A 14,066-nucleotide genomic window follows, 5' to 3' on the forward strand; every position below is an offset into this window, starting at 1 on the left:
GATTGGAGCATATGATCAACAAATATGGGAAAAATCTGTTGAACAAAGAGAAATCAAGGTAACAAGTTTATTTCATTTTGTATATTCTATAAATTGATTATTAACCACAGTTTATTTAATATCTCTCTGTCGACCTTTAAAGGTCAAATTAGTATTACTTATGCTATCCAAACTTTTAAATAAAGAGGTAAACTCTTTTATGAGGGCATATTCATGTGTCTTTACCTCTGATGATTTTTCTTTTTTTGCTCTTTAGCATCTTTCTGTTCTTTTAAAATTTAATTTCTAATGATTATTTTATGTCAGCTCTTTTCCCCTTTCACTTGTCACCTTATACTTCTAGTTTGCTTTTCCTCCCTTTTGATGCTGTCATTGCTCTGTACAGTTTATTAAACTGGTAAGTGTTTCAGGATTTTTCCCGCCTGAGTGATCCTGTGCAAACGCTGCTCTGCTTAATTGAGATCTGCTTTTTGGTGCTACTAACAGAATGACTTGGACGCAAATAGAGTTGCTGAAAAGTTGGTCATTTTTTGAAAGAATTTAGGAAAGTAAAGCATTAATTGAAATGTTTTTGTAGTTCATAGTTTCTTCTTGAACATGTAATCATTTAACGCTGATAAGACATTCTCATAGGCTACCTTGCTAACATGGAAACTATTTTTTAACTAAATTTGTTCTGTTTCTCAGCAATCACACCTTTTCAGTAATAAGATTTATATTTTTCATTTGCATAGATGATACTAATCAGTGTGTTTCTGCACGAGCTAAACTTAATATTGGCCCAGAGAATGTTACTTTGGTTGCTTGACAGTTTATATTTTGTGCAGAAAGGTTTATATTAGATTGAAAACCAATGTCTATAGTTACTTAAAAATTTCAGTGTTTAGACAACTTAATCATCTAGAATGAAGAGGAAGATATTTTGCCATTTGTTAATTTTAATCTTTGAACTATTTTCATGAAGAATTAATACAGTTAACAAAGTTGCAGTGAGCACCTACTATGTCTTAAATATAAGATTAAATCATGGGGACAAAAAGATAAAATAGATTATAATTTTGTAGATGAGATACATAATTACAAATGAGATCAATTCAATTAAGAGAGGGATGTGTAGTTCTCTCTTGGGATGCAAAGTGGGGAAGCAGCCCTGGGGAGGTTAGGAAAGATTTCACAGAGGAAGTGACTCATGAGCTGAGTTTGACAGACATTAGAGAGAATGAGGAAAACATTCCAGACAGAATGAAGAGCATATGAAAATATACATGAAGGAAGGAAGGAGCATGACTGACTTAGAATCCTCAAGGGACTTGATGGCTAATAGGTTGGATGGAGGAGGGCGATTAGAGTGATTAGGAGTAAAACATGAAAGGAAATGGAAGTCAGATCTTGAAGGGGCTTAACTGCTTTACTCAGGAGTCTAGGTATAATCTGGGGAACAATGGGAGAGACACTGAAGGATTTTAAGCAGAAAAAGTTACCTGATTAAATTTCTATTTTAACAACTTCACTAAGGCAGCACTAAGTATGGTGGGAAATATTAGAAGAGGAGCAGATACAGAATTCTGTTTTAGAAATATCCAGGTGATACTTGGGAGAGAGACTGGGGAGTCCTCAATATGTAAAGTGTGTGAGTGTGTGTGTGTATAAAACATTCTGTCTGGAATGTTTTCCTCATTCTCTCTAATGTCTGTCAAACTCAGTTCATGAGTCACTTCCTCTGTGAAATCTTTCCTAACCTCCCCAGGGCTGCTTCCCCACTTTGCATCCCAATAGAGAACTATACATCCCTCTCTTAATTGAATTTATCTCATTTGTAATTATGTATTTCATCTACCCATATATATATGGGTGTTTTATGTATTATACACATTATACAGATACAGCTATAGGAGTGAGTGGATTTACACTGAATGATGCGAGAAAAAGGCTGAGAACAGAACACTGGGAAACAACATTTAATGGATAGGTTAAAAAAAAGAGATGTAAGTGAAGGAGGAAAGACAAGTGAGAGATACATGAGACAACGGTCTGAGACTATCACGAAGAGCTGGAATAGTTAAACAAATAAAGAGCAGCAGAGAGGTCTAGTAAGATGCCTTGAAATCTTTTATTTTCTTTGACAGTCTTCAACTTGTTGGACAGGGAATGTTAAGTACCTTGAGAGATTGTGATACCAGTTGGCACATTTGGATGTGTTTTGAAATTTAACCCCCTCCCCAAAATATAAATATATATATATATATATATATATATATATATATATAGCTAAGACTTATAACTTGTTTCTGAAATTTGTCCTTCCTTTAAAGATAGTACTTTGTAATAGTAATTGAAGAATTAAAAACAGTATTAAAACTTACTTTTGTTATTTTGAATTAAAAAGGTTAATTTGTTGACAAGCATAACATTCTTGTTAAACATTCTAGTGGAAGCACATTATTTATAGTGTAAAATAATTTTGTATTTATTCTAAGGAAGGTAGGGAAGTGTGTAACTGTGGTGTATTAATGTTAATATCTGATTTAAAAGAACAAAAACACTGTACCTGTTGCTTAGAGAACACTAACAAACGTATTGAGTTTGTCCTTTTAGGTAATCGATTCTTTTATTATCTGTCAAAGCAGTGAGCAACAACTAAAGAAATCAAAGAAAGCCATGAAAATATATTTCTTGGAATTTTTTTTTATATTAAAGACCCTAGTTGATATTGCTAAAGTGTAAAGTCTTTTGTGAGTTGCAAGTGATTTTTTCTTAAACGTTTTAGAAATTATAACTGAAAACTGCAGTTTTCTGATCACCTTGACCCAAATTTAAAAGTATATGTGGACTTTCCCCGTGTTTTAGTACGTACTAGAGTTGTAAAGCTTGAACAAGACAAACTATGTTATTTAAAGTCATTGTAAAGGAAAAAAGGGATGGGGGAAACTAAACAGGATTTCCGGAAAGTGAAACTGATAGTTATGTCCTTTGATAGAGTCTCCGTATTATAATAGTTCCATGCATGTGAAGTCTGGATCGTTGACCAGAAGTACTTTCTAAACTTAAACAGAACTTGTAAGCTTTTTGGCTCAACATTATCTGTGTGCTTAGATATTTTTAAAAATTCAAAACTTCATACTATTTGTGTCATTGCCCTTTAGGAATGTACTATAGGAGTGTAAGTGTATATGCAATAAAGAATATATTATTTGAATTCTTGGAGATTAATTGTATTCATAGTACTTGATAATTTCTACTTTCTAGTTAAACCAGTAGTTTAAAAAATCTTTTTCTGAAACTAAGTTAGTTTTCCTTTTTTGTTTGTTCACTCACTTAAACTTCTTGAAGGTTCATAATTATATTTAGTACTGAAAGCTATGCTGTTTTGTGTGAACGTAGTTTAAACCAATTTAAAAATTGTCCAACTTAAAATATCTACTTAATTAAAATCACATTTTATGAAGGCTGACACCTCGGTACTAATATCTTTTATTTTTGTGAATAAAGTCACTAATGTTAGAAGATTTGTCAGTGAAATTTTTCTTTATCTTTCTTTAAACCTTTTACATATTCTGATAGGCTACCTTGAGGGGGAAGTTTTGTCAAAATTGGCAATTATGCTATGACTTTACAATGTAGCTCAAAATAAATGTTTTAATAAAATATAAAATAGGAAATGAACCACATATTAAAAAGGTCAAGTAGAATGAGAATGTTGAAAAACAACATAATTGCATAAATCAAAACAATTTACTATTCCTTTTATAAGGGCTTTAAGTTCTTAAAACAATCTTGATGAAAATTTTAGGTATACAGCAGTAAATTAAGCTTCAGATTTGTTATAAACATTGGCAGTAAGGTTATTTTCAAAGTGCTAGAAAAATAATATATAAAAGACAGAAGTAAATTAAAATGTGTTACTGTTTTCAAATTTGTTGGCACTAATAAAGGTAAAATATCATAATAAACTTGATGCCAAATTTGAATAGTGCTTGATTAATGAACTTTTGTTTAAATATATGTATTATTAGTATTGCCTTTCCAATTTATAAAATATTGGGAATGATTTATAGTCTATCAGCCACTCTGTCATGACATTAAAATGGGAAATGAAGTACAGATAGAGTTGTTTCTTATTATTTGCAGTAGTTATGTTCTTTCAAGTCGCCATGAACACTGAATTAGTGAATATTGACTGTTGCTCTTAGGAGAAATACAGAGTTAAGTTCCTGCGAGTCCCTAGTCACAACACTTTCGTCAACTGATCAATACATAACCTTGTTTTATGACACCTTATTTAATATATGGTGTTGATCCATTAACACTGAACTCATGGCCAACAGCTCATGCCTGAACAGAGCTTACCTAACACATTCTCTCAGTGAGGCACATCACAGCCTTCTTGTACGTAGGAACACTGGACCGCATGTCAACACTATCTAGAGGACCATTTTAAACCACAAAATTACCGACAAAACACAAAAAATGCAAAAGATTTGACGTTAAATAGACTGTGAAAAGGAACTTAAACGAGAGCTGAAACAAGAAGGCAGAGTGTTGCCTTGTTTGACCTCAGCTGGGAATGTGAACATTGAGTGACTCAAATTTTTTGCCACTCTCACTCTCTGCATGTCTACAAATGACTGCAAAATCACAGCGGGTATTGATTTTAGGGACCAATAAATTTTAGTGAATAGGTGAATTTGCAAATATGGAATCTATGAATATGAGGATTGACTGTATATAAGATTATCATGGCTATGTCTTCAACCCTCACCCTTCTTTCTCTTTTGTTTTTGTATCTATGGGTAGTTTGCAACTTCACATGGACAGACTATTTGAAGGAGTTCAGAGGTTAATTGCATCTTGATTTTAGGGTACATTTTTGGTTTAAACATCTTAGTTAATTCTGAGCTCAAATGCTGTCTTATTCTTTGTTTTAGATAAAAGCAGTACTTGATCAAATTTTTAATTTAAGGGGTCATTGTTACTTGGATTAGGGCTAAACAAAGGATTTACTGCCCAGTTACTTGGTTGATTGAATGAACAATAAGCAAATCATTGCAACACTGTGTCATCGCTCAGCACTTGGATTCCAAGGAGTTTAGCCTAAGCTCCTCCAATTCTTAACATCCTAGTCTTAAGTTATAAAGTGTAATTTATTTTTTGATAGTTTTTTCATTGATTTTGATCTCTACCCCTACTCTAACTCTGTACACTGATGGCAGAAACTTAATCTTAGTGTTCAATAATTCCAAGTTGAAACTAATTCAATTCATGATTTCTGCCTTCTCCCTCCTCCTCCTACTGGGCATGGCATCTAAGTTATGAGGTGATAAGGTTGCATTGTGGTCTGGTTAGTGGTTGGCATGTGAAGATAGTGGCAACCATGAGATGTGCATCATCCTCTCTGGGTCTCACCCCTACATGCTGACATCTGCTAAGAAGTCTGCATCCCTGTCTGTTCTCAGCTCTGTGATCCATTGCTTTCTGCAGGAATGCCCCCAGCATCACACCTTAAGGGCCCTTCAGGGCCACTGCTCTCCTAGCCAGCTTCAACACTTTCCTGTGCAACACTGGGGTCACCACAGTCTCCTGGACCATCTCAGGCTGTAATCCAAATGGATTGGTAGCAATAGTCTTTGTTTTAGAATGATGCTTTTAGTAATAAGTAGGCCTGACGTGTTGCATATGTGCCTAAATTTACCCTTTGGGAAGGTAATAAAATTTATTACAATACTACAGTTGTGTTCCATTTGTAACAAATATATAACGTGTTAGTTTTTGTCCATTATATTACTTAAAGTTTTCCTTCTTAATTGAAATTTTTAAGCGTTGATTCTGGGTTTTAAAAATACATGTATATATAATGAATTTCATTACTACTTTTTTATTGAGTTATAATTGACATATTAGTTTCAGGTGTAAACCATAATAATTCGATATTTTATGTATTGAGAAATGATCCCCACAGTAAGTCTAGTTTAAATAATTGTCCCCATACATAGTTACAGTTTTTTTTTTCCTTGTGATGAGGACTTTAAAGATCTACTCTCTTATCAGTACTACTTTTAATATATTACAGGGGTTAAGGAATAAACCAAAGAAAACAGCACATGTGAAACCAGATCTCATAGATGTCGATCTTGTAAGAGGTGAGTCTTGAATAAACAAATGTTTAATGAAGTTAGAAATTGACCTTGAAGAAACAGAATTCAAAATGGGTTAGATATATATGTTTGTAGAAATAGAAGCAATGTGAGTCTAAACGAAGTCAGAAATAGTATAAAAAAAAGAGAGGATGGAAGCATTTAAATATCACTGACTAGTCTTTTCTCCCACTAAGAATCATTCCAAGAACTAACAAGTGTAAAGGAAAAGCAGCTCGTATTTGCCTAGCAAACTATAAGGCTTGTTATAAAACTTAAAGTGGTATTTTTAATTCCTAACTGGAACTGACATTTGAACATTGTCTTGTATTTATAAAATATGTGGGAGAAATTTTGCTGTTATTCAGTTAAAAATAGTTTTTTTTTCAAAGTACCTGAGTTAATATGATAACATGAATAATGTTTTTAAAAGCGTCTCCTACCCAAAATTGGACATTTCCCACTCATAGTACAAAATAAAATTTCATGTTTTATTGTTCTTCAAATGTTGAAATTTTTTCTTTAAGGAAATTAAAGAGTCATAAATGTTCTCTGTCATTTTGTTACTTTTCTCAGGGTCTGCATTTGCTAAGGCAAAACCTGAAAGTCCATGGACTTCTCTGACTAGAAAGGGAATTGTTCGAGTTGTATTTTTTCCCTTTTTCTTCCGGTGGTGGTTACAAGTAACATCAAAAGTCATCTTTTTCTGGCTTCTAGTCCTTTATCTTCTTCAAGGTATAATTGATAGAAATGCATTTTGCTTTTAACTTTCAGCATATTTTGTTCTTAGGATTACTAAGGCTTTTTTATTTCTAATATATGCAAACTACTACTGAGTATGAAAATAAACATTTATTGTGATATTTCATTTAATAAGACACAACTAGTTTTGGTATTAAAAATGTTGGAGAAAACAAAGCAGTTATTTTCTAAAATAATTTTACGAAAATTTGAATCTGTGGATGGCTAAAGAAAAATACAAATTGAGAGGATTTTTAAAAATTACAGTCTCTTCCAAATGCAGCCTGACATATACATACACACCAGTCTTTTTTTTTTTTTTTTAAACATCTTTATTGGAGTATAATTGCTTTACAATGGTGTGTTAGTTTCTGCCTTATAACAAAGTGAATCAGCTATACATATACATATATCCCCATATCTCTTCCCTCTTGCGTCTCCTTCCCTCCCCCGCTCCCTATCCCACCCCTTTAGGTGGTCACAGAGCACTGAGCTGATCTCCCTGTGCTATGCAGCTGCTTCCCACTAGCTATCTATTTTACATTTGGTAGTGTATATATGTCCATTCCACTCTCTCACTTCGTCCCAGCTTCCCCTTCCCCCTCCCCGTGTCCTCAAGTCCATTCTCTAGTAGGTCTGTCTTTATTCCCGTCCTTCCCCTAGGTTCTTCATGACCTTTTATTTTTTTTTAGATTCCATATATATGTGTTAGCATACTGTATTTGTTTTTCTCTTTCGGACTTACTTCACTCTGTATGACAGACTCTAGGTCCATCCACCTCACTACAAATAACTCAATTTTATGGCTGAGTAATATTCCATTGTGTATATATATATATATATATATATATATATATATATATATGCCATATCTTCTTTACCATTCATCTGTCGATGGACACTTAGGTTGCTTTCATGTCCTGGCAGTTGTAAATAAAGCTGCAGTGAACATTGTGGTACATGACTCTTTTTGAATTATGGTTTTCTCAGGGTATATGCCCAGTAGTGGGATTGCTGGGTCATATGGTAGTTCTATTTTTAGTTTTTTAAGGAACCTCCATACTGTTCTCTATAGTGGCTGTATCAATTTACATTCCCACCAACAGTGCAAGAGGGTTCCCTTTTCTCCACACCCTCTCCAGCATGTATTGTTTGTAGATTTTTTGATGATGGCCATTCTGACTGCACACCAGTCTTTTTTTTATGCAGCCTTGAAATTCATTTTTCCTTTCTCAGCCGTGTTTTTGTTTTTCCTCTTAACCTTTGTGTTCTGAGACTGTCCTCATTCTGTGTTGGAATTCTACGTGCCATGTACTGTTCTAAGTGCGTTTCACAGACACTCATTTAATACTTAACAACAACCCAGTGAAGAATGGGTACTATTATTAAGCCTAGCTTATAGACGCAGGACCTGAAGGACCCAAGGGCCCAAAGCCACACAGTCACCAAGGGTAGCAGAGTCCAGGTCGAGCCCAGGCAGTCTGACCTCGAGCCACATGCGTCACACCTCTGGGACGCTGCCTCCCATCACAGCAGCCCGCAGCGCAAAATGCCCAGTGCTCCTGAGCGCTTGCAGCCTAAAAGAAGAGGCCGCTCACATTCCATCACTCTAACAAAGCAATGATTTTAGTTTGGTGGTACCCTTTCAGTCTCTTTAATGTCTTTTATTTTTTTAAAAAACACAATCATAATCCTGAATGATTATTTAAATATGTTTTATCAACAAACGCTAAGTAAAAGATAATATCTTTTAAGTAAATGAAAATACAATAAAAATGAAAGACTTCTATTTAGGTAAAGTTGTTTTTTTTAAACCAGGGTATATCTTATATACATAAGAGGGAGTGAACTTGTAGTTATCTTCTAAGGCTCTCTAGTTTACCTAGAGGAGAACACTTTCTTCTAAAGTGGTCAGAAATTGCAATTGCTTATTAGAGTGATAATTAATCAGTACCATTCATTGTAACCACTGTGCATTGTGCTTTTTTGATATTGTTGCTTTCTAGTATTTGAAGGCAAACAAGTTTGCAGTGTAACTAGTTCACATATTGTGGCTGAAATTCACTTACTGGCTTGCCTAAATTAAATAGGGTTACGGTTAGGGAACACAGCTTAGATCAGGCATGAAAAAGAGGTATTTTCAGTTCCAAACCAAAGTTTAACATTATTAGTGTTTATAAGGATTGAACACTGAACACTCTCCTAGTAAATCTTAGTTTAAAAAGTGACTTAGGGACTTCCCTGGTGGTCCATTGGTTAAGACTCTGCACTCCCAATGCAGGGGGCCCGGGTTCAAACCCTGGTCAGGGAACTAGATCCCGCATGCCGCAACTAAGAGCCTGCATGCCACAACAACAACGACAAAAAAAGAGCCTGCGTGCTGGAACTAAAAATCCCGCATGCCGCAACTAAAGATCCTGCATGCCGCAACAAAGATCCCGTGTGCCACAACTAAGACCAGGTGCGGCCTAAATAAAGAAATGTTAAAAATAAAAAGTGACTTAATCTGTTCCAAGTTACGTAGCCAGTGACAAAGCCGTGATATGACCCTAATGACCCTCAGCAGTCTGCTAGTGCTTTTAGAAACCCCTGTGCTTCCATCTCCTTGCATGTTGAGTAGGGTATAGTGCTCTGAGTTATGTCCTCATTCTCTGTCCCACCTTCATCTCCTGAAGAGTAGAAAGAATCATTTGCAGTCAGACTGGGTTTTATATAACTACTTAAGTTTTTCACTTCAGTCACATGCCTTTTAAGTATCTCAACTATGTATTCTCAGCTCCATCCCTACTTCTTGCTTCTATCATGCCCTTATGTCTTTTACCTTCTGTCCATTTACCTTTTAAATTACAAATCCAAACCAGCCTCTTAGGTTCTAAATTTTCCTAATTATCATTGCCTTCAAGATAAAAAGCCAAGTTTTCAGTCAGTCTCTTATTGAATTTCTCCCCAATTTTAACCAGACTAAATTAGCTCTTTACTCTTTCTTAAACATTCTATGCCTTTTTTTGTAACCTATATGCTTTTGGGGTAACACTCTTTGCCTGGGTAGCCCTTTTTTCCTTCTACGTACTTGGTCAACTACTTATTCTCTCAGAGTTACATTAACTCTGAGAGTTAGTCATCAGAATTCCTTCGTAAACCTCCAGTTTAATTACATATCTTTCCTATCTATCATACTCTATTAGTCTACTCAGGCTACTATAACAAAATACTACAGACTGGGGGACTTAAACAACAGAAATTTATTTTCTCACAGTTCTGGAGACTGGAGGTCCAAGATCAGGGTGCTGTCAGGATTGGTGTCTGTTGGAGGTTTCTTTTACTGACTTGTAGACGGCCACTTTCTTGCCGTATCCTCACATGGCCTTTCTTCTGTGCATGAGCTGGGAGAGATTTCTGGTATCTCTTTTCTCTTATAGGGACACTGGTCCTTTTGGATTAAGGCCCTACCCTTATGATTTCATTCAACCTTTATTACATCATATAGGCCCTATCTGTTAAGATAGTCACATTGGGGGTCAGGACTTCAACATTTGGAATGGAGGTGGAGGGCACAATTCAGTCCATTACAGGTGTTTTAATTATTTCTTTCTATGCCCCCCGTTTCCTCTAAACTGAGGAGGGTGTCTGTGATCTTACCAAGAATGCCTTTAGATTTATGTGTCTAGTTTTCATTGCAGTATTAAGGTGTGTACTTTAGAGATCATGTTGGCTGTTACCCGGTTCCAAGAATTTATTTCTGAATGGCATGGTTAGCCAGGGGCAAACAATAAAATAGTCTGAAAGAGCTTGTCTGGAGTAACTTTTAGACTCATTTAAATTTAGACAAATTATCTGGCAAGGAACAATGTTAGAGCAATTTTTAAAGTTTTGAGGAAGTGACTATCAGATCTATAATTAAGTGTATTTTCTGTCCCTTCTTGTAGTTGCCGCAGTAGTATTATTCTGTTCCGCTTCTAGCCCACATAGCGTACCTCTGACGGAAGTGGTTGGGCCGATATGGCTGATGCTGCTCCTGGGAACTGTGCACTGCCAGATTGTTTCAACGAGAACACCCAAACCTCCGCTAAGCACAGGGGGTAAAAGAAGAAGGTACTGTCTGTTTAAAAGGGATGTTTTTGTAGAGTTTTGTAATTTGAATCCAGGCTTGTTCTTGACTTGAATAAAATGTTATCTTGTAAAGTTGCTTTTTCAAATAAAGCAGTGAGCTTCAGAATCAGCTACTGAATGATTTAGTTTCTGTTATTTGCTTCAGAGCCATTTTGAGACCCCATACCTGTTTTTGTTTTTGTTTTCTTTCTTGAAGCTCATTGCTGAGGCACTTAATATCAATGTAGGGAATACACGTTAACTGGCATTGCTGATAATTCCCACTGTTTACGAAATCTTGTACTTTGGCAAAAACAAAAGTCAGGGAAATTTTTCAGCTAAATTCCATTTATTAAATGTCATTTGAAGCTGTTTAATATTGCCCTTTGACTAAGTAAGCATAGCAAGTCTTACTGGCCACTTAGCACAATGGAGTTATGTTTTAAGGGTCTTTGGGAGCAATTCCTCTTTTGAATGTTGTTGCTAAGAGATTGCGACATTTGCAGTTTTGGGATATTGAGATTTAAGCCCTCTTTATTTTGAAAATAATAATACCTCATTAGATAAATAGCAGTGCTGATCACACAGATTACAATTCTCTCCAATTTAAATTTTCTTCTTTCTTCATCTGCCAATAGGTGGCATTCAAATAGGGAAGGACTGCTTTTGTAAATATCTGTCCAATGCTGTCCTTACAGCCTAATGTCCACTGACCTGTCAGTATGAGCAAGGAACAGTACCTTAACATTTATAGAAATTGGTCTTGAATATATACTTAATATTTGGCATAACTTTTATCCAGCAATCTGAATTTTACTATGTATTAAAGTTCCTGTGTTTATGTTTACCAAATTTTTAAATGTACTACCGAGAAAGTGGTTGTTAAAATTTTAAAACTACCTTCCACTCTTAATCTTTTCTAATGAAGGAAATTAAGAAAAGCAGCCCATTTGGAAGTACATAGGGAAGGAGATGGTTCTAGTACCACAGATAACACACAGGAGGGAGCGGTTCAGAGCCACGGTACAAGCACCGCTTACAGCGTTGGCGCTGTCTTCAGAGATCTCTGGCATGCTGCAGTCTTTTTATCAGGGTTTGTATTTATTCAAGACTTCATATGGCAGAAATGCACTATCCCTTTTCTGGCACTCGAGTCTCAGGTAATGAGTACTAATGACTAAATATGACAGCCCTATTATGGATTTTATTTTGATAAGTTATAATGCTCTAGGTAATGAAAAAATAGAGACCATAAAGTTTACTTTGATATATATGTAAATACATCTATATGAGAATGAATATATACCATCAAAGTATATTCAGATAGGATTTTTTGATTTTAGTTTCTTTTGTGATTTCTCAAGCACTATTTTATTTCTATTAAATTGGGTATTTTATTTTTATTGGCACTTAGGTAAAATTGGCTTTATTAATATGGCATGTGAGTTGTATGACTTTTTTTTAGCCTCAGTTATCTAAAATAAAACATATAGGTATTGTTATTTGAAAGAATAAAATATATACTATAATATGAAATTCTGTTTTTGTACTTTGGGTTTTTTGTTTAGTTTGTACCATAATAAAAATTTACCAAAACTGATGAAAGTTGCTAAGTTAATAAATCAAGAAAAGGGATACTGCAAGTAACTATTTACGGTCACTTTTGTTAACTTCTCTACTAATATCATTGTTTTATCAGTTTGTGATTGTGCTCTTATGATAAAGTTTATCATGCATTATACAATTAAGCAGTTTTATCATGGCATATTCTTATTGATTGTAATTTTGGGGGAAATTTTCCCAAATTTTAATATTGATAGTTTGCCGTAATGTCGCATTAAGTTGATTCTCTGACTTTTTCAGCCACTTAGTCTTCTTCCAGAGAAGATACAGGTTTGGTTTTGTTTTTTGCTTTTTGTGAGGTTTTTTTGGTCGCACTGCACTGGCATGTGGGATCTTCGTTCCCCAACCAGAGATCGTACCTGCACCCCCTGCATTGGAAGCACAGAGTCTTAACTACTGGACGGCCAGGGAAATCCCTGTTTTGTTTTGTTTTTAACTTGGGTTGGATTCTGTCTCTCTCTCTCTCTCTCTGTTAGTCTTTTTAAAAAATGTATATAAATAGCTCTACTTTCTGACAGTAAAGATATGATAGTTTTATCACTGCAGAGTCAATTTCTTAAACATTTCTCAAGACTTTCTGTTAAGCAATTATAAATAGCATAGTGGATATGTTTTGCTTTGGGAGGATCATTTAGTTGTTTTCGTTGTCTGAAACTGGTGTTGTATTATGTAGTATTCAGAATCCTCCTAAATTAATAGGTTGGTGCCTTTAGAATTCTACCATGTTTCTCTAGTCAAATGAGTTTCAGACTTTAATTTTCCTCTTTTGGGGCTGTAGCATGACCTTGACTACTAGTAGTTGATATTATAATGGCTAAATCCCTTTGGTTTTATTCCCTTTAATCATGACAACTATAATCTAAATGTTTTTAAAGATGCAGTATTTTCAGCTGTCTCATTTGGGACCTAGTTTGCCAGCATATGAATGAGACTGTTTTAAATATTGGGTACAAAAAGTTCTTAAGAAAAATGTTAGTTTTAGAAGTTCTAAACTGAGTTCTGGAATCTTGATGATGTCTTGGTGTTTCAGGCTTTGATAAATCAGAAAGGGCTTAAACTGAAATATCAACTGAGACTTAAAATTGTTTCTGGTGATAACAAGTTGAAAAGCTGGATACTTCCATTAAGGTATCTGAATTAGCATAACTGATGAGAAAATAAATGCATAACCACACAAATATCTAAGCTTTGTATTTGGTGACTTGATGGTCTTTTAGATGTTAGAATGAAAACTACTATTTTTAACATCCTGTATTTATATGTTAGAAAGGCCCTACTTATTATCATCTCTAAGTACATTTCATTCTCAAGATAAAACTATTCTTTTTAAAATAAGGCATAGTATTTCTTATTTGAAAAAAATTGGGAATTATTGTAAAAGAATTCTACAAACCTAAGAAAACTAAGGCAAACAAAGTATCGATTAGAAAAGATGTAGAAATCAACCGTATTTCCTAAGGATTTAGCACTTTAATATCAGTT

General features: G+C 34.7%; 1 protein-coding gene across 9 annotated transcripts in view; it reads left to right on the plus strand.

Annotated features, from left to right (window-relative positions):
* Nucleotides 1–14,066, plus strand: part of PHTF2 (putative homeodomain transcription factor 2) — a 124,859-nt gene that overhangs the window by 71,770 nt on the left and 39,023 nt on the right. For 6 of the 9 annotated variants that reach the window (XM_082473489.1, XM_082473490.1, XM_082473494.1 and 3 more), the window contains 5 exons: nucleotides 2–58; nucleotides 6,068–6,137; nucleotides 6,708–6,866; nucleotides 10,799–10,964; nucleotides 11,890–12,054. In XM_082473489.1, the coding sequence (XP_082329615.1) occupies nucleotides 2–58; nucleotides 6,068–6,137; nucleotides 6,708–6,866; nucleotides 10,799–10,964; nucleotides 11,890–12,054 (617 nt within the window). The remainder of the gene's footprint in view (nucleotide 1; nucleotides 59–6,067; nucleotides 6,138–6,707; nucleotides 6,867–10,798; nucleotides 10,965–11,889; nucleotides 12,055–14,066) is intronic. The other 3 variants (XM_082473492.1, XM_082473496.1, XM_082473491.1) reach the window with 2 other exon arrangements.

This window comes from Balaenoptera physalus, assembly GCF_965194825.1.
Source record: "Balaenoptera physalus genome assembly, chromosome: 8".
Classification (NCBI taxonomy): Eukaryota; Metazoa; Chordata; class Mammalia; order Artiodactyla; family Balaenopteridae; genus Balaenoptera; species Balaenoptera physalus.